Below are 25,502 nucleotides of genomic sequence, written 5' to 3'. Positions count from 1 at the left end.
TATGTAAAAAAACAGATAAGTACTGTAAATTTAAAAACATACATAAACTGTAAAAAAAAACGGTGATTATAACACTTAACATGCAACACTGTCATTTTAAAGGAAATATTCCTAAAATTGAATGTGGTCTTTACTCTAGTTCACATTCAATTATAACAATATTGCAGTGTGGTGTAGGAAGGAGAGGTAGCAAACAGATCCACCGCAACACAAGGCTTTTTAAATTCAAACTGCCTCAACAACATAATCACGCCAGACCCCACGATCACGCAGAAGAGACTTAATTTAGACACAAAACATGAGAGAACGGCAATAACACGACAACACTACACAAACATGGCATAGAATAATTCACACAGTACAACTACATAAATTGATGAAGGGGGACTTAAACCAAGTAATGCACATAATCAAGTACACAATTAATCAACACATGCATAGACATCACATTAACAGATAACGATACCGGAGTCGCAGAGACTCATGGGAAGTAGCGCCGTTGTCACGTAGGGCAACGCCCCCTCTCGTGGCTGCCACTCTGGGTTCCCTCGTGTCTGTGTTCCGTGCCTGTTTACCCTGCCCCGCTCGTTGTCTCTGAGATTCCCTGATTGTCCGCCACGCCCCTGTCATAATCGTCCCCACCTGTTCCTAGTTTAGTTCAGTGTTCATATAGTCCCTGTATTTCCCCAGTCTGGTTGTCGGTTGTTTTGGATGTCTGACCGTTTATGTGTTTCTCAGTTTCGTGTTGCCCTGCTGTCGTTTGTTGCTTTCCGTGTCGTTATGCCCCTGTACCTGTCCAACCTTGATGGCTCTCCTGTTATGACCCCTGCCTGCCACTACGATGACGATTGTGGAATGCCCTGCAATAAATCTCGCTCTTCTCAGCGATTGTGTCCGTCTCCTCGCTCCGTGGCGCGAGCCACGTTACAGCCGTCCCCCATTGGACCGACGCTTCAATATAAAAATATATATAACATTAATAGTTAAAATGAGCCATAAACTCCGAACCGTCAGAACACACATTTCAACGCTACGGTTATAGTTAAACTATGATCGGACAGGAATGCCAGACACATGTTCTAGCACTATATGAACCGATAAGAATATATTACGCGTTAACTAAATAAGTTACATGCACTGAAAGCTGACGTTGCAAATACTCATTTGAAGAAACACTGATTTCAAAACTCATGCATTTGGGCTGCAGCGGGGTGATAACGAAAGGTTCTTCAAACAATATGCACAACCAGAACAACTCTTCATGCACACTGTGCAGTGGTCCGATTCAAACAAGCCCCACCCCTACCAATCATAAACTTAACATATTCAGTTATCTTTACTTAACATGATCATTGCAATGCCTATTTCAGCTCAATAATGATAACAACTAGTTTTATTTAGTAATGGCAATATTTTTTATGAAACATGAAATAATAATTAATGATTACTAAAATAATTTATTAAAACCTAATCCGGGTTTACAGTGTAGATACAGTGATACAGATACAGTGCATATTTAATAGTGGATTGAAAATGAGATGGATCTGGAACGCCTTAACTCTTTATGTATGTTATAAATATAAAAATAAATCACAGTCAAGAACATTTTACTTTTTACTCACTTTTATAACATGAAAATCACATATTTAACATGTCAAAACTTAAATTAAAACATGCATCAATGTTGTCTTGTAATATTTCCTTGAAATTAATTCCAGAAGATTCTATTACTTTGTCTCATTAAGATTAATCAATATTACTTTCTTTTTACAGTTTGTTTAGTTAAAATTATTATCTAAGAATTGTTAAAAAACAGATTTATAATGTATTTAATTTATACAGATTTTTCTTGTTAAATCACATGACATTTTTAAATAAACAGTTTGTTCTGGTAATTGTAATACACTTTCCCTGTCATTTTAAAATACAGGAAAAAACTGTAAAATTTATTGGGAAAAACCTGTAAAAAAACTGTTTTTTTTTACAGTGTACTATTACCAAACATGAATTAATACCAGGGCCAGTAGTGGATTTCAGTAGATGAAGCACACAGCTGTTTTGCTGTTACAAAGGTTATACAAGGGTGCTTATAAAGGTTAGCACTTTAAAAGGTTAACGCTTATATAACATATATATATATATATATATATATATATATATATATATATATATATATATATATATCAGAGAACGGCCATGCTGATGTTATCACAATATGAAATTCATATCTTCAAGAATGCCAGCTTCTTGCTAATGGAAGATTTTTACTGATGTAATAGTTATTTGCTTTACATTACTGATAAAAATTGTTAAACACTGATCCCCCAAAACTAGTTTTTAGTTTTATTTATTTGCTTGTTAATTGTGTTTTGCAATTCATAAAATAAACTGAAAAGCAAAATATACTATACATCTTATTTCTATATTTCTCATGATTATGATCTGCTGTTAAATTGTCTCTAACCTATTGTTTTTAACCTCCCAGCACACAGATACTTTCCTCTGTGTTGAATCTCTCTCATTATTCTCAGCGTACACCAGTCACAGATCTGGTTTTAATGAAGTTCCAGAGTGTCCATAGTGTCACGCCACTTGAGGCTTTTCTACAAGTTAATTAACTCCAGCAAATGAGCAAGAAATCAATGGCAAGGTCAATCAATGACTGTAATGAACCTCAGGTTGGAAATAAGAGTCTCCCATTTTAATACAAGCTTCTGTCCTAGCATGGCTCCCCATAATGCTTTTCCACTGGATTTGTCCTGAGATTATGGTACACAGCTTTCAGTGCTCTGTGGTGCTGCAGGGGTATCTCAGGACAAGCCTTCCTCTGTAGAGCCCTTCTGTACATCAGCCCCCTGCAATTGTTTGGGGTTTGGCTGGCGCAGATTCCTGCAAGCTTTAGAAAACAGAAGTTCTTTTGAGCAGGGCTGCGGCGGAGAAAATCGGCCCCAAACTCACCATAGGAACCGGAGCACGAGAAATGCACAAACAGGCGCAAGTGTAGTTAAAACTAGTCCCCATGAACCCTTACCCCCCATGTGTTCTCACATTCTCAGCTCTTTTCTGAGTTCTGCTCCCTTTAGTTAGCACTGCGGTGATAAACTTCTAGTGTTGATTAAGGTGTTGATGATGTAAGTTGCAAGTGGTTTCATGACACCTTACACGATGAATGTGCACCTGCAGAAACTTTTTAAAGATGTGTCAATTGAACAAGGTAAACACACCGCACATGCAGTGCTGAGTGATAAAAACCAAAATTTTTGTTCAGAAATTAGTAGAACTATTATGGGATGGCAGATATGCAAACTCTGATCAGTTGTTTGTTGCTTAGCAGCATCTTTGTGTAAGATTCCAGTGGAGATGCCAAAGGACTCTGCAGCTGCAGAGCAAACACAATGCTGCTAATAAACAATAATAATTCACATTGTCCTTCCCTTTAATTGCAACTTGATCATCCAGGTGTGTGGAGAGATCTCCTGATGTACTGGTTAACGTACTGATGATACACTTCCACAGATCAGAGTACTGATGAACTGGTTAATGTACTAATGATATACTTCCACAGACACACACAAACCAACACACCTGCTGGAGGTCAGGTGAGTTATATGCCAAGTTGGCTTGGTGATACACAAGCCGGCTTAGTTCACAAAAACAAGCACATATCACATCAGCTGTGTGGCAGCACAGTTCCACTCATCAGCTCTCAGCAACACTCTGGTGATCTGCTGATAAAGAGAGAGAAGGACACACACAGGAAGTGGAAGTCAGAAGAAGGAGAAAGCTTTTGGGATGTGTACTGTGTACTAAAGGAAATACACATCATGAATCAGTTTCCTCAAAGCCTTTGTTAGCAAACTTGACATATAATTATAAAACCCATTGATCAACAATGCCAACTAGCGGCATGTGACCAAAGCACGAACAGTATTTTATTTACAAAAATCACGAGTCGGGTTTTGTCCGAAGTTTTGTTTGAGCTCGAAATATATATATTAGGTACACCTTAGTACCAGGTTGGACCCTATTTTGCCTTCAGAACTCTCTTAATCCTTCATGGCATAGATTCAACAAGGTACTGGAAACATTCCTCAGAGAGTCTGGTCCATATTGACACGATAGCATCACGCAGTAGCTGCAGATTTGTTGTCTGCACATCCATGATACGAATCTCCCGTTCCACCACATCCCAAAGTTGCTCTATTGGATTGAGATCTGGTGACTGTGGAGGCCATTCGAGTACAGTGAACTCGTTGTGTCCAAGAAACCAGTCTGAGATGATTCGTGCTTTATGACATGGCGTGTTATCCTGCTGGAAGTAGCCATCAGAAGATGGGTACACTGTGGTCATAAAGGGATGGACATGGTCAGCAACAATACTCAGGTAGGCTGTGGTGTTGACACGATGCTCAATTGGTACTAATGCATCCAAAGTGTGACAAAAAAATATCCCCCACACCATTGCACCACCACCACCAACCTGAACCGTTGATTCAAGGCAGGATGGATCCATGCTTTCATGTTTTTGATGCCAAATTCTGACCCTACCATCCGAATATCACAGCAGAAATCGAGACACATCAGACCAGGCAATCTTTGATTGTCCAATTTTGGTGAGCCTGTGTGAATTGAAGCTCACAGAGGTGGCACCTGGTGTGAACCAGTCTGGCCATTCTCCTCTGACCTCTGGCATGAATAAGGCATTTGCGCCCACAGAACTGCGACTCACTTGGGACCATTCTCTGTAAACCCTAGAGATGGTTGTGAAAATCCCAATAGATCAGCAGTTTCTGAAATACTCAGACCAGCCCGTCAGGCACCAACAACCATGCCAGGTACAAAGTCACTTAAATTACCTTTCTTCCCCATTCTGATGCTTGTTTTGAACTGCAGCAGATTGTCTTGACCATGTCTGCACACCTAAAAGCATTGAATTGCTGCCATGTGATTGGCTGATTCAAACTTTGCGTTATTAAGCAGTTGGAAAGGCGTACCTACACACACTATATTGCCAAAAGTATTCGCTCACCTTTCATGAATCACATATGAGCTTAAGTGACATCCCATTCCTAATCCATAGGGTTCGATATGACATTGGTCCACCCTTTACAGCTAGAACAGCTTCAACTATTCTGGCAAGGCTGTCCACAAGGTTTAGGAGTTTGTTTATTTTTGACTGTAGTGATTGACTCTGCAGAAAGTTGGTGACCTTATCGCACTATTAGCTTCAGCATCCGCTGACCCCACTCCGTCAGTTTACATGGCCTACCACTTCGTGGCTGAGTTGCTATCATTCCCAAACACTTCCTTTATATAATACAGCTAAAAGCTTACTGTGAAATATTTATGAGCGAGGAAATTTCACGACTAGATTTGTTGCACAGGTAGAATCCTGCAAGCTTGGGTCAAATCCATTAAAGGTCCAAACAGAAGACATATCCTACACTAACAGACATACTTTGGGGAAACAAGTACAAACCATAACACACTGGAAGAAATAAACTAAGAAAGCACACTCAAACATACCAGGTAACACATCCAATACATGAGAATACAACAAAAAATAATCAGCAAAGAAATAGACTAAACACCGGGCTTAAATACCCAAGACCAAACACAAACACCTGCACACAATAACGAGGGGGCCGGGTTACAAAACATGAGGAGGGACTACAGCACGCACATGGCTCCATATACATGTATGTGTGAGTGGGTCTGTGTGTGTGTGTATATGTGTATACACATACACACACACACACACACACGTATATGGAGGAGACCAGGAAGCACCAAGTGTGCAGAGGAGAGAAATGCATTCTACTCAAAATCAATACCTGAATTGTGAATAAATTCTATTACACAAAATAAACAAAATCATAATGAATTCCATTCAATCCAACTATTAAAGGCCCTCAGGCACATGTGAATGCGTTAGAGTCCAAATGGAGCAGAGCACCACAGTGTGTGTGTGTGTGTGTGTGTGTGTGTGTGTGTGTGTGTGTGTGTGTGTGTGTGTCTATCTATCTGTCCCAGTGAGCATGTTCATGTCCATGATACAGAGCCTGCGAAGAAGAGACCAAAAGCATACTGTGCAAGCAGGACTCTTTCAGTGGCATGTACATTCTCACACACAGGAGGAATGACCACATCTTTCACTGTTGCTATGAAGCAATCATGCAAACCAGAGCAAATGATGGTAGCTACACATAGCCTGTCAAATTCTGTGATGATGAACTTAAGCATGTTACACAGTAATTAAATAAGTGCTTATCTATCTATCTATCTATCTATCTATCTATCTATCTATCTATCTATCTATCTATCTATCTATCTATCTATCTATCTATCTATCTATCTATCTATCTATCTATCTATCTATCTATCTATCTATCTATCTATCTATCTATCTATCTATCTATCTATCTATCTATAATTATTTTTTTGCTCTGAGTCTTGCTCGAAAAGAGGAACACCAGCCCATATTGCTGCAAACAACCTGTAGGTGGCGCCTTTTGGTTACTGTTTCTTCTATGGACCTCAGAGGGAGGGTACATAGTTATCCGTTCTCTCTCTCCCCTCTCAATCTTGGCGCACTGCTTTTGGTTGCTGGGTGTTGGCCTTGTTTACAACAATTTACAGCAGTGGCGTGGTACTTAGTTGCATTTTCACTTAAACCCACCCAAACCAATGAACTCAGGCTGACGCCAGATTAACAGTGATGTCAAACACAGCATAACTTTGTGATATTGTTACAGCACATGATGTTATGCTGCTGTGGGAAAGTACCAGTGTGAACTGTGAGGTAATAAGACATTTTCTTGTGACACTTCTAAAAGAACATCGAGCTAGGACTGCCTAGACCCTACCCCATGAAATCTGCAAAGCATCTTTTCACACCTCTCCACTCAACCGCCCACACCAAATCTTTTAATACAAACTGAACTACTTTCTACTTCTACTTGCTTCGTTAGCGGTCTCACTATTATACGTGAAATCAACATGCACACACCATCTGCAAGCCAGGAATAGCTAGTTAATAAAATTTTACCTTTATTTTACTACTAATAGCTTATGTCCATAAAATGTGGATAACAAAATTGCATGAAATGAAACACATTTGCTGGTCAGCTAGCCTGGTCTACTCGTCAGGTTTGATAACTGCCTAAGAGGAATTCAGTTTGGTGGTGAGGCATAGTATTACCTCCACGTAACGTACACAACATTCATCATTCCAAGTGAGTCGATGCTCTAAAGAGCCCGTCAACTCAAACGGGGACAAAGACAAAGTTTCGGTCGCTTGCAAATAAAGTGTGAATAAATGTTGGTGTGAGAAGAATAAAAAAAACCTCTCCTCTAAATCCCCTTTTGAAACGCACACACATGAGAAGTGAATACATTCTGAGGGTGATGCCAAAGTTTCCCACCTCCATCGCTTAAGCTATTTGTGCAACCACGTTCTTGAACCATTATGGTCGAATACTGTCAGACGTATAGTAAGAAATAAGATCATATGATCACTAATAGAAATGGGAGAACTTGCTAAGAGGAAGCTGTGGTCTCTGTAACACTTCTCTTTGGCTTTATCGTGGTTGTAAAAAGGTCCGGCTCGTCGCAACGACGTCAAACACCTACCACACCAATCCGGATATACTATACTGCAGCATCTCCTTGGTGTTATAAGGCTCTTGGCCTTGCACCTAAAATAGCAACATGTTTACGTATTAACGATCTTGTAAAGATGTACTACAGCAGTGAGCAATGCTGGCGTTAATTTAGCACTAGTAATCTACCCTATATTCGAGGCTGTCATATAGAGTATGTAGCGTTGTATAAAGGCTCACCCACTAACCACTAACACTAACTGCCGCTGATAAATAACATTTATATAAAAACAATGTCTCTATATAGAGCCTAACAATATATGTAACGTCGAAGTAACTTTGTATCCACCCTGCGACTAGTCCATCCACGAGATTCACTTCTACTCAGCTGGAGTGTCGCCTGTTGACTGGCAGAGGCTTTCAGACACTCACCGGAAACAAAACTTTTTTTCAACACCAACTTGTTTCGTTGCTGAGTCGAAAGAGGAAAAGAGATGAGCAGACACAGTGCACCGTTACATCTGACAACTCGCAGTTCCTTATTTTCATCTTCGCGTCATGTTGGATTTGAGAAAGTTCTTAACGAAAAGGAATGAAATAGCCACAACTTCTTGCCCTAGATAAGGTCTGCGTCGAGTGTTTTGTACTTCACATAACGGACCATTAGTCTTTTATCATGGAAGATGTGAGTATATTTTCTTAATTTTTTCTTCCTGTTTCTTCGCTCTGTGCTGGTGTTTCATAAGTAGCATAATCAACCTATTCGTAACCAGCATTCGTGAACTGAAAAATACAATTATGTTTTGCCCGTCTCTATCGTCTGTGAACGATTAAAGCTCGAAACATCGCCTTTCTTCCAACTTGGACCGCATCATCGACTTGGCTTCCAAAGATTCAGAGGATTCACTAGGTGCACATTAATATGCAGCGTGTTGCACAATGTTTGTAGTTAGCATATGAGATGCTTACGTTAATTGCCGTTTTTTGATAGTAGCCTATCGCAGTTATATATATATATATATATATATATATATATATATATATATATATATATATATATATATATATATATATATATATATATATATATAAACAGTTAATGCGATTATTTTATTTTAACCGCTCTCACGGTTGTTTGAGTAGTTATGAGGAGATAAATAATAGCGTTCATGCTTAGAATGGTCTGCATTAAACCGTCTGTTCACCTGCCCTCAGTCATCCAGTTTTACAGCGTCCCAACGCTGTATCTCTCGGTGCAACTGATAGCTTACTTGCCTCCAGAATTTAAAAATAACGCAGTATGAAATAACACAGTACTCTATGGAAAAGTTATCATATTGTGGCCCAAGCACTGACATATCACTTATCCTAGATGACTACATCTATGCTGGAAGTGACCCCATGACCCCATACCGCCCCCCCATCCGGTCACTTTCCCCCGCATTGAGGGTTACTTTGGCGTAGTTACTTATTCAACGCTGAAACGTAAGAGAAAGGACCTTCAAACGATAGAAACAGTGCAGCAAACCCCAAAACACGCAAGCAAATATAGGCTGTGAAGGGAAAGTTTCAGGAAATACGAAGTCTCAAACAAGGAAGTATCTCACTTGTGCCTGTAGCAGTGTCAAAAACACTGATGTCAATGCATGTGAGTTGTCAAAGAATGGCAAGCAGGTGCAAACAGTTGTGAATCTGCAACAGTCCAGCATCAAACATAAGACTATGCATTCTGCTTGAATTAGGAAGTTTGACATTAGCATTTATGAATATATAATATATGAGTAGGTTCTGACTATATGCCATGTGGTGTGGCGAGTGTAATTGTGTATTCACTGCGTTTATTGAATGATAATGAATGGAAAATCATGTGCCATGTAATATTCCGAAAAACATCGACTAGTTGCCAGCAGTGATGGTGCTTAAAATGTGGGTGGCCTTTGGGCTGGGTTCATATACAGCTATGGGGGATTTTCTTAAGGTTGTACTGTGTCTGACCTTATGAATGGTCAGAATTTCAGCTGCTTGGGGACAGATGATTCTATCGCTCCTTTTCACAGTTTTACTCATAAAAAGTAAAAGTATTACTACATAATAACCATGTATATGTATATATATCTACTCTTACATCAGCCTCTCCTCTGCACATTAAAAGGAGTGGAAGGTTGCACCTTTTCTTGCCGTTTGTGTGAGGGCAACCCTTCTGCACATGGCGATGTACAAATCATCGCCATTGTTTGGGCTTGTGGTTTGAATTGTTCATGCAAGTGTGCCTCGATTCCTGTTAAGTCTCCAAGGAAAGCAGGTTTGCTTCCTATTTTTTTTCACCACAGCGTGAGCCACTTTTTGTCAGTCACGTGACAACACGCAGGCCTCCCGACGACTCTTGACCGTGGGGCCCGCCGTTCAACTCTGTCCCAGAAAGTCCAGCGCTAGCTTTGGCGTGACAGCACTAGCAGAGTGATGGCGTCTCTGATCCAGGAGGTCGCAGCTTTCCCTCTAGGTGATATCAGAATGAGGCTGGACACGTCCCTCAGCTGCGGACTCCCCTTCCACACAGCAGATGATTCGAATTTTAGAGACGTGGTGTGCTGAGGTTCAGCAGGCCAGCCATCACCGCAGATGTGGACGTAAGATTCCTCCCAGATGCGGCATTCAGTTCACCATCTACAGCTTTTATGTGGAACAGATGTTTGTTAAGGTGTGCCTCACTGAAAAAAAGAAAAAAAAACTAAAGAAAACAAAAAACATCATCTACATGGAGAGAAATCAGTGCCTGGCTCGCTCTCACAGCATATCAAATCGAGAGTAGGAATACAGTTTTGTAAGAGTTTTTGGTAATGGCTGTAGATTCGTTGAAAAAGCAGCTTCTCTGGAGGATATGACACGCCACAAGAGATTCTAGTTGTCATAGTGAAACTGTATGTTCCTGCATTGTACTGATAATGTTCTACCAGTACTACCAGTCCTACCAGTACATTGTCCCTTCGGAAATTATCCATCTGAACACACCTGCTATGACATTGTTTTCCTTGCTCATGATTGTGGTAGTTAAAACTTGAGATCCGTACCGACACTGATTAACTTGTTATTAATATCCACGGTCGGTTTTAGTCAGCCAATCCAACATTTCTGGCATCAAATGCATTCTTAGAGCAGAACGTCCTGTTTGACTAACCCACGCTGGAGATTTTGTCTCAGATAATTTCCTGCCTGAACCAAAACTCTCCACCTCATCGGCTATTGGCCTCAGACACTTGCTGCCAAGCCTGTCTCTTCCCTTGCACAAGTTTGTTTAGTGCTCAAAGCCAAATGGTGCTCCGTGTGTCCCAACCAACTCCTTTACTCCACATGGATTTTTCCACCCCACCCAGAGCCTTTGGCAGCTGGTGTGCTGTGATGTAGCCTGCACTTCAATTTTCACCCAATCGGTACATGAGACACAAAAGAGCCCCTCCAGTGTTCAACTTCCTCCGACGGCCCCGCCCCCGGGCCTCTTCTCCCTCTGTGCAGACAGCGGAGCCTGCAGAGGCCTGGTGCGTGAGAATGTTTCCTGGACAGAGGCATTGTGAGAGAGCGGTACCCGCCTCCCATGGCACGGTACTGCTGCCATTATTCCGAGCCTCTTCCTCCCTCTGACAGCTGCGGCACCTTCCCTGCTAGCGCATGGCTGCTCTTTCCAAAGGTCCAGTGAAAGTGGAAAAACAGTCTGGATAACCCTTTAAGGACACATCCTGAGGAATTTCCTCTCAAAGGTTCCCAGTAAAATCCCTCGGAATTAAAAACACAATTAGTTAGACTATTAGGTATACAGACAGGCAGATGGGCATGTTTTTTTTTATCCAGACCATCTGAAATTCTCATCTTTGTAAGACAGCATTTATATCACATACCACAGATGCCATAGTGTCTTAGCATGCTTGGACCAAAGTGCTAACCACTTACTACCTGTGTATGTGAGCGCAGAACAGCGCTTCTTTCATAGGGAAAATGGTTTTGACCGTGTGGTTAAAGCCTGACCGTGTGGTTAAAGCTTAGTTTCAGTATGAAGCTCACCTAACTTGAGTGTGTCAAGGGCGTTGCCAGTAATGCAGCACCCAGGGTCTGTTGTTTAATGCTAAGTTAATGTTTTAAAGTTTTGGATACTATTGTCTACAGCTTTGTTTATACATAGTTGCAGAGAATAATGTGCTAAACATGAGAAAAAACTGTAAAAACAGCTAAATTTCTAAGGAATTTGCCTGGTGTTCCTAGAATTGAGTAAAAAATTGCTGAAACAGGCACGTGGGCCCTCTACATCAGCAGAAAGAGTTAACCACAATTACCCCACTACTTTCTCTCACTGATGCCCACTCAGGACTAAGGCATGGGCCTTTAGATGTGCACCAGATAAAGGAGATGAGCAGTACTACTGTGTGACACTGACCTCACCACCTCCCCACCCCCATCTTGGCAGGGCGTCAAAGAAGACCCAGCCAAGCCCAAAGAGATGAAGTTGTCGGGACAAGCTGGCTGGTTGAAGAAGGCCTCGGGGAAGTTCCTGGGTGGCTACAAAGACCGCTACATCCAGCTGGACAAAACACAGATTGTTGTGTATGACAACGAGGTAATGAGATAACAGCTGCTGACTCTCCATTAACTGAAATCTTCGACCTGGAATAGGTTAGCACATTGGTTAGTGCAGGAATTTCTATACTGCAAAGATATGAATGTCCTACACGTGAATATAAATAAAATGTAGGTCTGTAGTGAAAAACACAAAACAATGATTTTACCACATTTTCCTGTACTTAGAAAATAAACCTGTTGACTGTGTAGCACTGTTACATGGATTCATCAACAGTTGCTCCTACGCATACATTTTCAGTGTGTTTATTTAAAAAAAGTGTTTTTTCTGTTGTTTTCAGTGTATAGGGAAGTACAGGGAAACATGGTGAAATAATTGTTCCTGGTTACACTACTGATGTGGAAGACACAGATCAGGTTAAAAGTGCTGGAGGATTTCTTCAGATTCATGATGTTGTCACACATTCTTAACTTTTAAGAAATCTTTCAAATATCTGCTAGCACAATGTTAGGTCCTGCTAGATTTCTTCCTTGTTTAGCTTTGAATGTAAACAGACTGAGTATTTGAGTTTTGCTTTCACACAGGACTTAAAGAACTGCATAGAGCGTGTGGACCTGGATCATTTCGATAAATGCCACGAGTTACGCAGTCCTTTCAATAAGAAACACAGGCTGATAGTGACACGGGCAGCCAAGAGTGGGAGTAAGGTAAGCGTTGACGCCACTCATTTATCACAGCTAAGACGGAGATGCCAGACACAGTGGACTACTCCACTTTCTGTTTTCTGTAATATAAAGAGGGCCTCTCATCGATTAACAATGCAATACATAGTAAGGTCAGACTAGCTGTCTATGACGTCATCGTCCCAATATGGCACGGGGGAGTCGAACACTGAGCCTTTGTGTGGGTCGGTATGAATCACACTCATATCAGCCGAGATCCATGACCACCAACAATCCTCATGTTACACATTTCTTACACTTTATTCCCCTGTGACATTTTGCACAAGCAAAAGTGAACAGTAGAGGAAGGCAGGAAATAAATATGGAGTCTGCACTGCACCGTGCAAAGGAGTGGTAGCTCTGTGGTTAAGGCGCTTGCCTAATAATCTAGAGGGTTGATAGTTCAAGCCCAACTGCTTAACCCTCAGTTGCCCAAAATTCCATTTTGTTATAATGGTATGTCACTCTGGATAAATGTGTCAGATAAATAAATGTCTTTTATTGCTTTTCGAAAAATAAGAAATAGAACCAAAATAAGTCATTCTGACATATTTTATATGCTTCAAGTTTGAAAACTGGACAAAAAGCCTGATATAACTGTCAGTTGCTGTCACAGTAAGGTATGCAAAGTCATACTCTAGCAGCTTTCTTTCTGACTGCGCAGATGCTTGTGGTACATGAAAACAGCCACAAACCAAGGCTTTCAAGTGATAAATGGTCTGGAGGTTAAAAGTCAAACGCCTCAACCTGGGTCAAATGTGCAGATTAGATGCTAGGACTGTATCGAAACTGCTCAGTTCTTATCTGCACTTCTTTCACTACGTGAACTCTACTGCTTATTACATGCTTATACATGTCAATTAAAAAAATCCTCAAAAATACATGGATGTACATGGAAGTTTAAGGCCAATAGTGCTGCTGTTTTATAAAATGCAGATGAATCGACACCAGTTTTTAATGCTGTCCAGCATTGTTCATTGTGGTTGATTGTGTGGCCAACTTATCTGTATACCTACTCAGACAAAAGTCCTTCCTGTATCTCAGTCAGGTCAAAACATTTGTAGCTCTTTCTTGTATTACCACAAGCCATGTTGTATGCAAACAAATGTAGAAGTGAGCGGTTGGCCACTTCACTACTAAGAAAGTGACATTAACCAGGTTGACCCTCCAGGTTTCCAGGTTTAGTTGTTGTAATCAACGTTTTGTTCCCTGTATGCTGTGTTACATCTGTTGTGGTTGTTTCTTGCATTCCTCTTTCACCCTTGCTGACAGCCTGGGCTGAAGTCCGGCCCTGCTCCTCACGTGGGTGAGAGAACAGCTGCGTCTCGTTGTCGTGACGTGAAAGCCAGACCCTCACAGGCAGCGTAGCCGGAGGTGCTCTTTAGCGCTGACCTCGTTTCAGTACAGCACACTCCGCTAGCGCACGCACGTTTCCATTAGCTCGTCACCACTTCAGCCACGGGGTAGTCGAGCCGTTTGTTTGGATTGAGTGTGATCCTCCGTGAGCTGCATTTCAGACTTCCTCTTGTTTACAAGAGTTCCTTAAAAGGCAAAATGTAGAGTATTACTAAAAGATGATAACACTGAATCAAGCTCGGCAAGCTCATCAGAAATAAATATTGTATTTGTGTGTGTGTGTGTGTGTGTGTGTGGGCACACATGCTTGTCACTTTTTCCTTTCTCCTAACTAAAGTGACCAGCCAAATCTGTGAGTCAGACAGTGCAGACTGTGACTTTATTTTAGAACCCAACTTCACACACTACTGGGGTGAAAAATGCAGAGGCGTCTTAAAAGCACCAGTACCTTTGCAGCACTTTTGAGAGTTTGGTATTTGAACTGATTATTCAGGGCTGTGTTTAGTGCTATGGTTTATTTTGTAGTATGAGTCTAGAATACACGGTACTTCAGAAACCCATGCTGAGCCCAGCAAGAGTCAGGATGTGTATCACACTTTGTTTAAACTGCCCTCGGTAGAACAATGAGCTGTATAAATATACAAACAATTGATGAAAAAGATGATTGCATTTTGGGTAGCTTTCTCCAATTTTGCTTAGATTAAATAATTTTTTTGTTAAACTGGTCTTAGTGTTTGGTGCTTATTGTTAGAATAGATCTGTTTTCCTTCTTTCTTGTATAAGGTGAGGCTTAAAACAAAAAACCCCACCAAATTAAGATCAGACATGGTGAATCTTTGCCAGTGTGAAAATTTTGCTTTGAGATTAATTGAAACTATTTGTGCAAACTTCACACAGTGTCCATAAATGCTTTCTGAGATATGGATTGCCAATTTTAAAATAATGTATTCTAAACATTGGGGTGTTTACTATGATGGCTGAGAAGAGAAAAACAAATTTACATTTTAGGAAACAAAATTAAAAAAATACAAACTAACAAATTTACCAGTAAGCTACAAATTTGGAAATTGCAACTGTGACAAAAATAGCAGGTACAACACCCAGTAAGTGTGTTAAAGAGCAGGTACAACACACAGGAGTACTTGTTGCTCAACTTTGTGTCAATCAAACTAGTAGAGTTTGTGGCAGGGAGTAAAGCTAAACTTTGTGGAACTAATTTTAGCCAGTTGGAATGCTTTTGAATCTAGGACTAGTGTATGACTAAAAGCTACAAACATTTTCTTAAGGTAAACCTGCCAGCTGTGAATCAATTTGTGCCCTGTGTCTTGCTAATGAAGCAATGAAGCACCAACAAATATTACACACAGTTCAACAGAAAACTGTGTCTGCTTCAAGTTAGAATGTGGGCATGTACGATTTGTACTAATAAAACATAAAAACGCTGTTTTACTCACACAGCACAAATCAGCATTTATACAGAAATTATAATAACAACAAGGTCCTATATTAGAGAGATTGTGAAATATTGAGATGTAGTTATACAATTGCTGCCAGGGAAAATAAGACCAGTTTCTAAAGGAACACTAGACCTGCAGCCTCACTGCTTCTCTGTCATGAATTTCCATAATAAAAGATGGATAATGGATCTCTAATTGGCAAGAATGAGGGGTGATGTCCTCAGGAACGAGAAATTTCAGTCATGCCAGTGTTAAAAGAGCAGACAGGAGACTGTCAGTGTTTAAACCACTTTAAATGGCAAGTGGCAATGAAAATAAGTGGACTATAAGCTAGCGTTTACGGTCCACTTACATTCATTAACATTTGAAAGTTTAATTAATATGAAAATGTTAATGAAAGCATGTCAACTGGCTAAAATGAATTCCACAAAGTGGACAAAACATGGTTTACCTTTACTCCCTCCCACAAACTCCGCTAGTTTGATTGACACAAAACACAGCAACAAACACTTCCTGTGTGTTGTACCTGCCCTTTAACACACTTCCTGTGTGTTTTACCTGCTCTTACTGTCAGATTCGCCATTTGCTAATTTGTTTCAGTAGCCTACTTGTAAAAGTGATACACATCTTGAAAAATTTGTTCATTTGTACTTTTGTAATTTTGCTTGTGTACATTGCCCTTCTCAGTCACCACAGTTTATAGAACCAAATGAAATTTCCTTTTAAATTTATTTTTCTACTTTGCTTTTAGGTCTGTGATGTTAAACTGCAGGCCCAAAATCAACAAGAAAAAGAGGCTTGGATAAAGGCACTTAATGATGGCATTATCAGGGCCAAGAATAAAATTTTTGATGAGGTAACCATAATTATTTTTGTATTTTAACTAAAATTAATGCTACATTTGAATTGTGTTTGTGATTGTGATTTAAGTCATACACAAGCTTAAAAACATGACAATTTAAAGTAAATACATTCTAAATTTGTTCAGATAAATGCACATTTACCTGAACACTAATATTCCTTGAAATAATAGTTATTTTAGCATGCTTTGTGAAAACACAAGAATGACCATGTTAAATATGTATATTTGTTTGTTTGTTCCTTTGTTTGTTTTAAAAAATCATATTGAATAGTTTCAAATAGTTTGTATGACTCGAAGCCCAAGAGATGGAACAAGGAGTTTAATGCTAAAGCAAAATAAAAAAGTAAATAAAAAAGTAACTAATGCAAATAAAGTTACAAATCTTAAATAAACATCAGCAGGTATGTGGGACCAGCCCCGTCGACAGGGGGGGACAACCGGGTCTGTTGTCCCGGGCCCCAGGGCCAGGGGGGCCCATCAAAGAGCCCAGCAATTTATTTTTTATTTAAAGTCTATAATTTTTAAATAATCTTGAAATCTTTCATTAATATAAAATTCTGTACTCAAAATAAACTCAATGGCTAAAATATATGTTTTTTAACCTATCTGCATATTTTCCATTAAGTGCATACACCCCCGCATCCCACTGGAAAATGGTTTGATCCAGCACCGACCGTAACTGGCTGGTACCCGCACAACAGGGGGAAATACAGTGGTGGATAGTTAAAGTAAATACAGAAATCTGGAGCGCAGAAAAGAAAGGAAAACATTTACCTGACGAATTTTAATGTTGCATTGTGTTCCAGGTTTGAAAAGTGCTGGAATTTAGGCTAAAGTACTTGAAAATGCTTGAAAGTAACTACTTTGTTTCACAACAAATAGCTGTCTGACTGAACAGTTCTCGTGAAGACGTTAAGATTGGGCGTTTTGAAAATAAACAACCATTAAATAATGTGATAAAAAGCGAATTATTTCGAGTAAATGTATAAATATTTAACTCAATTAAGTTTAACGTGTTGGAAAATATTGAAATTGACCTTTAAAGTGAAGTACAAGTGCTTTAATTATAAACATTATAAAGGTGTATGAACCCTGCAAACATGACTGTTCATTGCGCTGAAGTGCGTCGCGCGCGAAGTTACAAAAGTCAAGAGGTGCACGACCTCATGGACAGCGCGCGAGGCCCTCGCACACGGTCGGTGCCACTGCGATTACGTCATTTTCGCGCGAACCCTCGCACGCTCGCGACGCGTCAAGTATATAACCAGTCAGCTGTCAGAAACAGCTTTGATGTGTGGCTATATTATATACTATATGACCTAACAGAAGGATTGTCAAATGACGAAATTCAAATGACGTGCGCCGGGGGGGGGGGGGGGGGGGGGGGGGGGGGGGGGGGGCACATTAGACTTTCTTGTCCCGGGCCCTAGCAAGACTGTCAACGGGCCTGTGTGGGACACATATGAACGAGAGAAAAAAATTATACACAAAGATATACACAACACATTATAAGGCCAACTGAAACCAACAATGAACATCGAATGATGAAGCTTAGAGACTGAACATGTAATGATTATAACATACCAGAAACATAAACAGTATGCAGGATTTAAATATGCAGATTAAACAAGGAACTTAACTAGACACATGTGAAACAGAGCACTAAACTAGACCAGCGTTTCTCAAAGTGTGGGGCGCATGGGTATTGCAGGTGGGGTGCAAGCAATTGGAAGAAATGAACCTTTCTAAAGCCTGGTTTAAGCCTCGTTGTAGCGCGTGACTCCGCCCACCTCGCACGACACTGCTCGAACGGTGGAAGCGTTTATACTTTTCGCGTGCAGTGTTCTCCGAAATGATATGTGGTAGTATAAAGAAACATTAACCTGATGAATTTTTATGTTGCTTTGTGTTTCAGGTTTGAAAATGCTGAAATTTAGGCTAAAGTACTTGAAAATGCTTGAAATTGTAACTACTTCGTTTCACAACAAATATCTGTCTGACTGAACAGTTCTCTTGTATTACATTAACAAATACGAGCCTCTTGTAATTCCAGGAGGAAACATGAGAGAACGTGAAGACGTTAAGATTGGGCGTTTTGAAAATAAACAACCATTAAATAATGTGATAAAAAAGCAAATAATTTCGAATAATTTCGAGTATATGTATAAATATTTAACTTAAATAATTTTAACGTGCTGGGAAATATTGAAATGGACCTTGAAAATGATGTACAAGTGCTTTAATTCCACCTTATAAAGGTGTATGAACCCTGCAAACACGACTTTGTTCATTGCGCTGAAACGCGGCGCACGCGAAGTTACAAAATTCGAAAGGTGCACGACCTCGCGAATCGACAGCGCTCGAGGCCCTCGCGCACAGGCGGAGCCACATCGATTACGTCATTTTCGCTCGCGACGCGTCAAGTATAAACCAGGCTTAAACCAGGCTTAAGCCTGTCGTTTTAATGCCTGTTCGGTTTTCATAAGCCCCGGATGTTTAAAATGTTCTCCGCCGCCGCCGCCCCCCATACGTTCGCGGCGTGGAATTTCCCCTTCTTCTGAGGTGGGGAATGATAGAAAAAGTTTGAGAACCACTGAACTAGACACGGGTGAAACAGGGCACTAAATTCGACACAGGTGAAATGGAACTAAACTAAACACAGGTGAATCAGGGCACTAAACCAGACACAGGTGAAATGGAACTAAACTAAACACAGGTGAAACAGGGAACTAAACTAGACACAGGTGGAATGGAACTAAACTAAACACAGCTTAAACTGGGCACTAAATTAGACACAGGTGAAATAGAACTAAACTAAACACAGGTGAAACAGGGAACTAAACTAGACACAGGTGAAATGGAACTAAACTAAACACAGGTAAAACCAATAACGGGTCATGAAAACAAACGGAAAGAAAAAGGAAGTAAAACCAGAATGAAAACATGAAGAGGCGTTGCCGTGGGAACAGCAGCACCAAGGAGGGGGAGATCATGACAGATCCACCCCCACCCTTAACAAAAAACAAAAAAGACTACATTGGCAATGGAATAGACTAAGCAGAAGTAACAGGTATGGATGCAGGGCACAGGAGCAGGTGGCACAGAAATGTAGATCATGCCAAATGCAGAGACAGAAGAACTAGGACCAGGAACCGAACTAGGAACTGGAACCCAGGAACTGAAGACACGAGACCAGAACCAGGAACACCACAATATCCAAGAACAGAGCCATGAACAGAAGACACAGAGGAAACAGAACCAGACAGAGATAGATGTGGATGCAGGCATGGGATCGGCATTAGACTCAACACCAGTACACAAAACAAGATTGAGGATAACAGGAAGACAACCTAGAATGTTGGACAAGACTCTGACTAACCACGGAAACTGGAGATACAGGAACAGAACTGAATGAAACAGGACTGGGGACAAAATGGGTGACAAATCTTGGAACTGACACCGGAACAGAAATAATCACACAAGACACAAGAATGGAGACCGGCACAAAAAAACACAGGCGTGGAAACCATAAGTGACATTGACAATTGAAACAATACAGACAATGACAGATGATTCGGATAAGCAAATACATCAAAAGAACAATCAGTTCTAAAGGTCTCGAAAGTTCTTGTAGAGCCACAATGGGTTGGACAGGCTGACTGACATCCTCTGGGGTACTCTGAATTGCCACTGGGACGTCCTCTGGAGCAGGCCAGGTGGCCACTTGAGCAGGCTGGGCTGCTTCTGGAGACCTCTGGTAGGCTGCTGAGATGGCCTCTCGACACGTGAGACAAGCTTTGAAGCCCTCTGGATTGCCGTTGGTCGCAGGTCTGGAGGTGCTGCAGCCACTGGCCGTGGGTCTGGAGAAAGAAGCATAGTGACTCCTTCACCAGGAGCAGGACATGGAGGCATGGCTACTCCCTCAGTGCCAGACATGCTGCAACTCACTCTGAGGTTAAGAACAAGGGAAGACAGTAAAGGAGCAGCCCCTGCACGGTGCCTTGGCCCATGGTGTATTTTTAATACCTTCCCCTCGGAGGTCCGAATCTTGGGTTGAGGGCAGGAACTGATGGGACTTGAGAGATACATAGATGAGGTGATTGGTGGAGAGCTAGGCTGGTATTTTTTCTTGCAGCCGCTTACGGTTAGTCTTGCCACAATATTCATGAGTTCACTAACAAGAGGTTCAGGAAATGGTGAGCTAGACACAGTCCACTGTGTGCCCTTATCGTACATGTTAAGCAAGGCAACTGCGTCAGCTGATATGCAGCAAATCCTGGTCTCTCCTAAACTGGAGGTGTCTCTCTCTTAAAGTTCAGAGTATCAGCTAACTGGTGTGATCCCAATGCTTAGTTCTGATAACATATCAGAAACAGAAACAATGTGCAGGGTATAAATACACAGATTAAACGAAAAACTAAACCAGACACAGGTGAAACCAATAATGGGGTGTGAAAGCAAACGAGGAAGTAAAACCAAAACAACAACATGAGTAACAGATTCCATTTAACGTCTAACAAGTATCTTTAATGTTAATAAGCTTTGTGCTATTAATCACTTGCAAAGGCTTGTTTAAAAAATCTGATTATAATTTTTTTTCCTTTTTTTCACTGCAGGTAAAACTTGAACAACCATCTTTAGAGCATGTAACTCGCTCTCGTCCAAAGGGAAACCGAAGCAGAAGGCCACCAACCAGGATCCACATGAAGGAGGTATGTTGAGAACATTCAGATCTAAGTAAAACTATCAAATGACTATATTTTGCCTTTGACATTCTATACATTTGTCACAACAATGGATGTTAAACCTTTAAGGATTAAAGTTGATAATTGTTTTATTAGGTTGCAAATGTCTCATCGGATGGAATCTTGAGGCTTGACCTCAGTGCTACTGACAGTACACCTAATGGAACACACTGCCTAAGTGCTGATGGGAATGGACAAAATGGAGGTCCAAACGCACAGGAAGCACCATCAAAATCTCTCATTCCAGAGGAAGCTGCAGGTGAAGATTCTGCACCTCAGAAAAAGGTCCTGAAGCCACCCATGCCACCGTCAAAGGTGGCCAACCTCAGTGAAAGCCAGGAGAGTGACACTAAACCTGAGGACTTAGCTCCACAAAAGAAGATCCTCGTACCTCCTATGCCACCATCCAAGGAGCTGAAACCATCTGAACATCAAGAAGAGGAGAAGCCAAGTGAGGAAGTGCAAGAGAACAAAGTTGTGAAGCCACTCATGCCTCCTTCAAAGGTGGTCAACCCCAGTGAAAGCCAGGAGAGCGACAACAAACCCGAGGACTTAGCTCCACAAAAGAAGATCCTAATGCCTCCTATGCCACCGTCCAAGGAGCAAAAACCATCTGAAAATCAAGAGGAGGAGAAGCCAGGTGAGGAGGTGAAAGAGAAGAAGGTTGTGAAGCCACCCATGCCTCCTTCAAAGGAGAACAAGCCCACAATATGTGGCAGTGGGGAGGTAAATGGGGAGAAGGCTTCAGACAGTGGGGTAGAGTCTGGAGCAACAGACAGTCCTAGCAAGCCAAGTCCAGATGCAGAGGAGCTAGACAATTCAGAGGCTTCTCCAGCCAAGACCACCCATCCTCCTTCGACACCATCTAAAGACATGAAACCCAAACCTGCACAGATTATAAAAGAAGCAGAAGTTATTCCAGAAAATCATGAAGATGCTGATGATGACAATGAAGATGTGAAGGATAACAATGCACAATGCCAGGAGGAAGCAGAAGAAGAAAATACTGTTAAGACAGAGGACATTGCATTCATTCCCTCAAAAAATGTTCCAAAGCCCCAAGAAGTGATGTGGGATTCACGTAATTCAGAACAGGAGAAAGACCCCGTAGAACACAAGGCAGTCGAATCTGCTTGTCCAGACAACACGGAAAGTGTAGCAGCTCCAGTCACTACTGAACCTGCAAAGCCTTACGGTGAAATCAAATTAACCCCATGTTCAACACCAGAGCCTGTTAAAAAGAGTACAGCCCCCCCTGCTCCACCCAAAAAGAAACCTCTTAAACCACCTGTCAAAAAGGAGGACAGTGGAGTATACAGTGGCACTGTGGTATCCACTAGCAGCTCACTTCCTCCTCTTGTATCACCTTCAGTAGAAATAGTTTCTGAGAATGTCCCTGCAGATGATATGAAACCAGCCACTCAAGAGCCCAAAAGCGACCACAAGGTTGTCATCCTGTCTCTAAATAACACAGGAGTAGGTGAGGACTCTACCGGACTATGTGGGGTGGAATGCGAAGAGAAGTCTGTAGACAGCGGTCAGCTCTCCGCTGAGGAGTCTGAAAACAGTGACCAAGTAACTTCATCACTAGATAAGATGGAGGATAGTTTTCAAGGCTTAGATGCAGAAACCAGCGAGGACGACCTGGAGTCACTGGATACAAACGTGCGTAGCACGGAGGACGTGCCCTCAGCAAATGGAAGTGCTCCACCCAAAGGCACCGTCGACACATTTGTCTCCAGCCCACTACCTGCAACAAGCTCACATGCTGAATCATCTGTGTCAAAGTCCCCCTCCAAGATGTGGGCGTCATCAATGGGAAACCTTATCGAGATCCAAGTTGTACCCCAAGAAAGTGACATAAAGGACTTGCAAAGTAAAGTGTCAGTGGAGCTTGAAGAGACAGGAAAACTTCTGAGGGAAATAGGTAATGAGGAGGGAGGTGGAGGTGGACCAGACCCAGGGATCCTACTCAGTACTGCAATGGAAAAGCTTCAGAAAGCTGAGCAATTCTTGAAAGAAGCCAAGAGTGTTAAACAACATGACAATAAGAGCAACAGAACAAGCTGGTAATTGCAAATGTTAAAATATGCTGGGTTAAAAGGGGAAGCGTGAACGACTGGTTTGTTTATTTATTTGCAACTCCCCCAACACACACGCACACACACGCACACACATACACACACACACACACACACACACACACACACACACACACACACACACACACACACACACCACACACACACACACACACACACACACACATACACACACACACGCACACACACGCACACACACGCACACACACACACACACACACACACACACACATACACGCACACATCAATCTACTCATAAAACTTAAATACAAATAATGAAGTGCAATTATTATCCTATTGTATTACTGGGATATAAAATAGTAGCTCCTCTAAAGTAAGTTAATATCTTGACACCATTGATTAAATTATGGTTTCAGATATTCATTTATAAATTTGATTTATGATCCAAACCGAAGTACATGAAATGCAATGACATTCGTGTCACATGTTAATTTTCAGTTAATGAAATGAAACTCCCTCCAATCATGAGTAAGAGTATGGTGTAAAACATTTCTTGAGTTACTTGAACTATAGTAAAGAGGTATTACCCACATATATAATGTAAATAGGTATTACCCACATCTTGCTAAGTCAGTTCACACACGAGTAGAGCTGCTTATAAAGTGTTTACCCACCATCTTGTCCCTTTTAACTCTCACTCTGGAAATAGCGCACTTACTTGAGCAGCCTTGTGTGCACAGGGTTAGAGGAACTAAGGACTTCCTGTCTGTTTTACCGTGAAGATCAATTTTATACCTATCACAGTGTGTGCAGCGAAGCATATATAATTTCTGCATCTTGTGAATGTTTTTTTTATTATTATTAAAAATGATCAAAGCCTCCATTTCTTTTCAACTGATTTTGTTCTACTCAGAATGAGCCTGCAGTTCTGTTATTCTAATCTCCATCATCTCCAGTTTTTCTTCCTTTTCTGTTTTTTTTTTAAGAACTCATATGTGAATTGCATGGGTTTGTCACACAGAGCATAGGCTGAAGCACTGTTTTTCTTCTGTTCAGATATTTTCTAATTTCCTTTTTTCCAATCACATAGAATAGCTTCAAGCTCATTTTTGTAAAGGATTTAACTTAGTTGATTATTTGAACATAAAATTGTACATATATGAATACCAATTAATTGCTTAATATTTAAGTTAATATTCTGACATGGTTCATTTGCAATTTCCTTCTAAGAAAAAAACAAGGTAAAATTTAGATACAGACGCCAGTGTTCTGAACCAATAAATAATGTTTACTTCTGAAATTTTATGGAGATTTATTCTGTAATATAATATTTGTCAATGATTGCATTTACTAACTGGACTAATAAAGTTTATAAATGCCTATTAAATATGCAGGAATGAAATAAAATATTGCTTGCTAAGCATGTGTTAATAAAAATCTCTTCCCTGCTGTGTTTGAAAAGACTTTTTATACTTTGCAAATTTAAACAATGTAAAACCCCTAAAAAAAATAACATGTATATTGTACATGCATTGCGTTTGTCCTTCACAATTTTAACCTTGCTTATGATGTTTTGTAGTTTTTATACACTACTTGTGTGACCCTTTGGATTGATCATCTTGTTTTCTCCTGCTCCAACACACCTGATCCAGCTTGTTGTGTAAGCGCCAAGACCATTTTTAAGCTAGAACAGTTGTGTTACCAAATGGAAGCACCCAATTTGAGACCGAAAATCATGATGAAGACACACCCTCTCATGTTCTAGAAACATTAAGAGGTGTAGAAAATATGGTTGTTAATTTAATTAACATGTTTCCTAAGGCTCAGGAAAAATGAAGAATTATGTTAAAGATGGGTCACATGCAGTGAAAAGTTGTTTAAGGTTTTACTAAGATGAAGCTGAGGATCCCGTTTCTCTGAGCTGTGTATGAATTGCTTACGACAAATATCTGAAATCTGATGTATGCGTGCGTGTGTGTCTATGCATGTAAGTGTGTGCATGTGAGTGTGTGCTTGTGGTGTTTGCATAAGTGACTGGAAGATGTGGGTGGTGTACTGTTTAAAAATTGATTCTACCACATGCTCTACCAACCACATCATTAAACAGAACTTACAAACTTGAAAACCTGCTC

At 40.8% G+C, this 25,502-nt stretch overlaps 1 protein-coding gene across 1 annotated transcript; it reads left to right on the top strand.

Moving 5' to 3' along the window:
- The first annotated feature begins 7,851 nt into the window (after positions 1-7,851).
- plekho2 (pleckstrin homology domain containing, family O member 2) lies at positions 7,852-24,819 on the top strand. Its single transcript, XM_077024881.1, has 6 exons — positions 7,852-8,286; positions 12,055-12,204; positions 12,750-12,872; positions 16,452-16,556; positions 21,179-21,274; positions 21,404-24,819. The coding sequence occupies exons 1-6, from the start codon at positions 8,278-8,280 to the stop codon at positions 23,378-23,380; spliced, it is 2,460 nt and encodes an 819-aa protein (XP_076880996.1). The 5' UTR covers positions 7,852-8,277; the 3' UTR covers positions 23,381-24,819.
- Positions 24,820-25,502: the final 683 nt, after the last annotated feature.

Source organism: Brachyhypopomus gauderio, chromosome 12, assembly GCF_052324685.1.
Source record: "Brachyhypopomus gauderio isolate BG-103 chromosome 12, BGAUD_0.2, whole genome shotgun sequence".
Taxonomy (NCBI): Eukaryota; Metazoa; Chordata; class Actinopteri; order Gymnotiformes; family Hypopomidae; genus Brachyhypopomus; species Brachyhypopomus gauderio.
This window is presented reverse-complemented; position numbering and strand designations above follow the sequence as displayed.

What these genes read in the sequence shown, in the direction of transcription:
- plekho2 (XM_077024881.1), top strand. An exon ending in TTGTTGTGTATGACAACGAG is followed by an intron (nt 12,205 to 12,749) that starts GTAATGAGATAA and finishes GCTTTCACACAG; the next exon opens with GACTTAAAGAACTGCATAGA. An exon ending in CCAGGATCCACATGAAGGAG is followed by an intron (nt 21,275 to 21,403) that starts GTATGTTGAGAA and finishes TTGTTTTATTAG; the next exon opens with GTTGCAAATGTCTCATCGGA.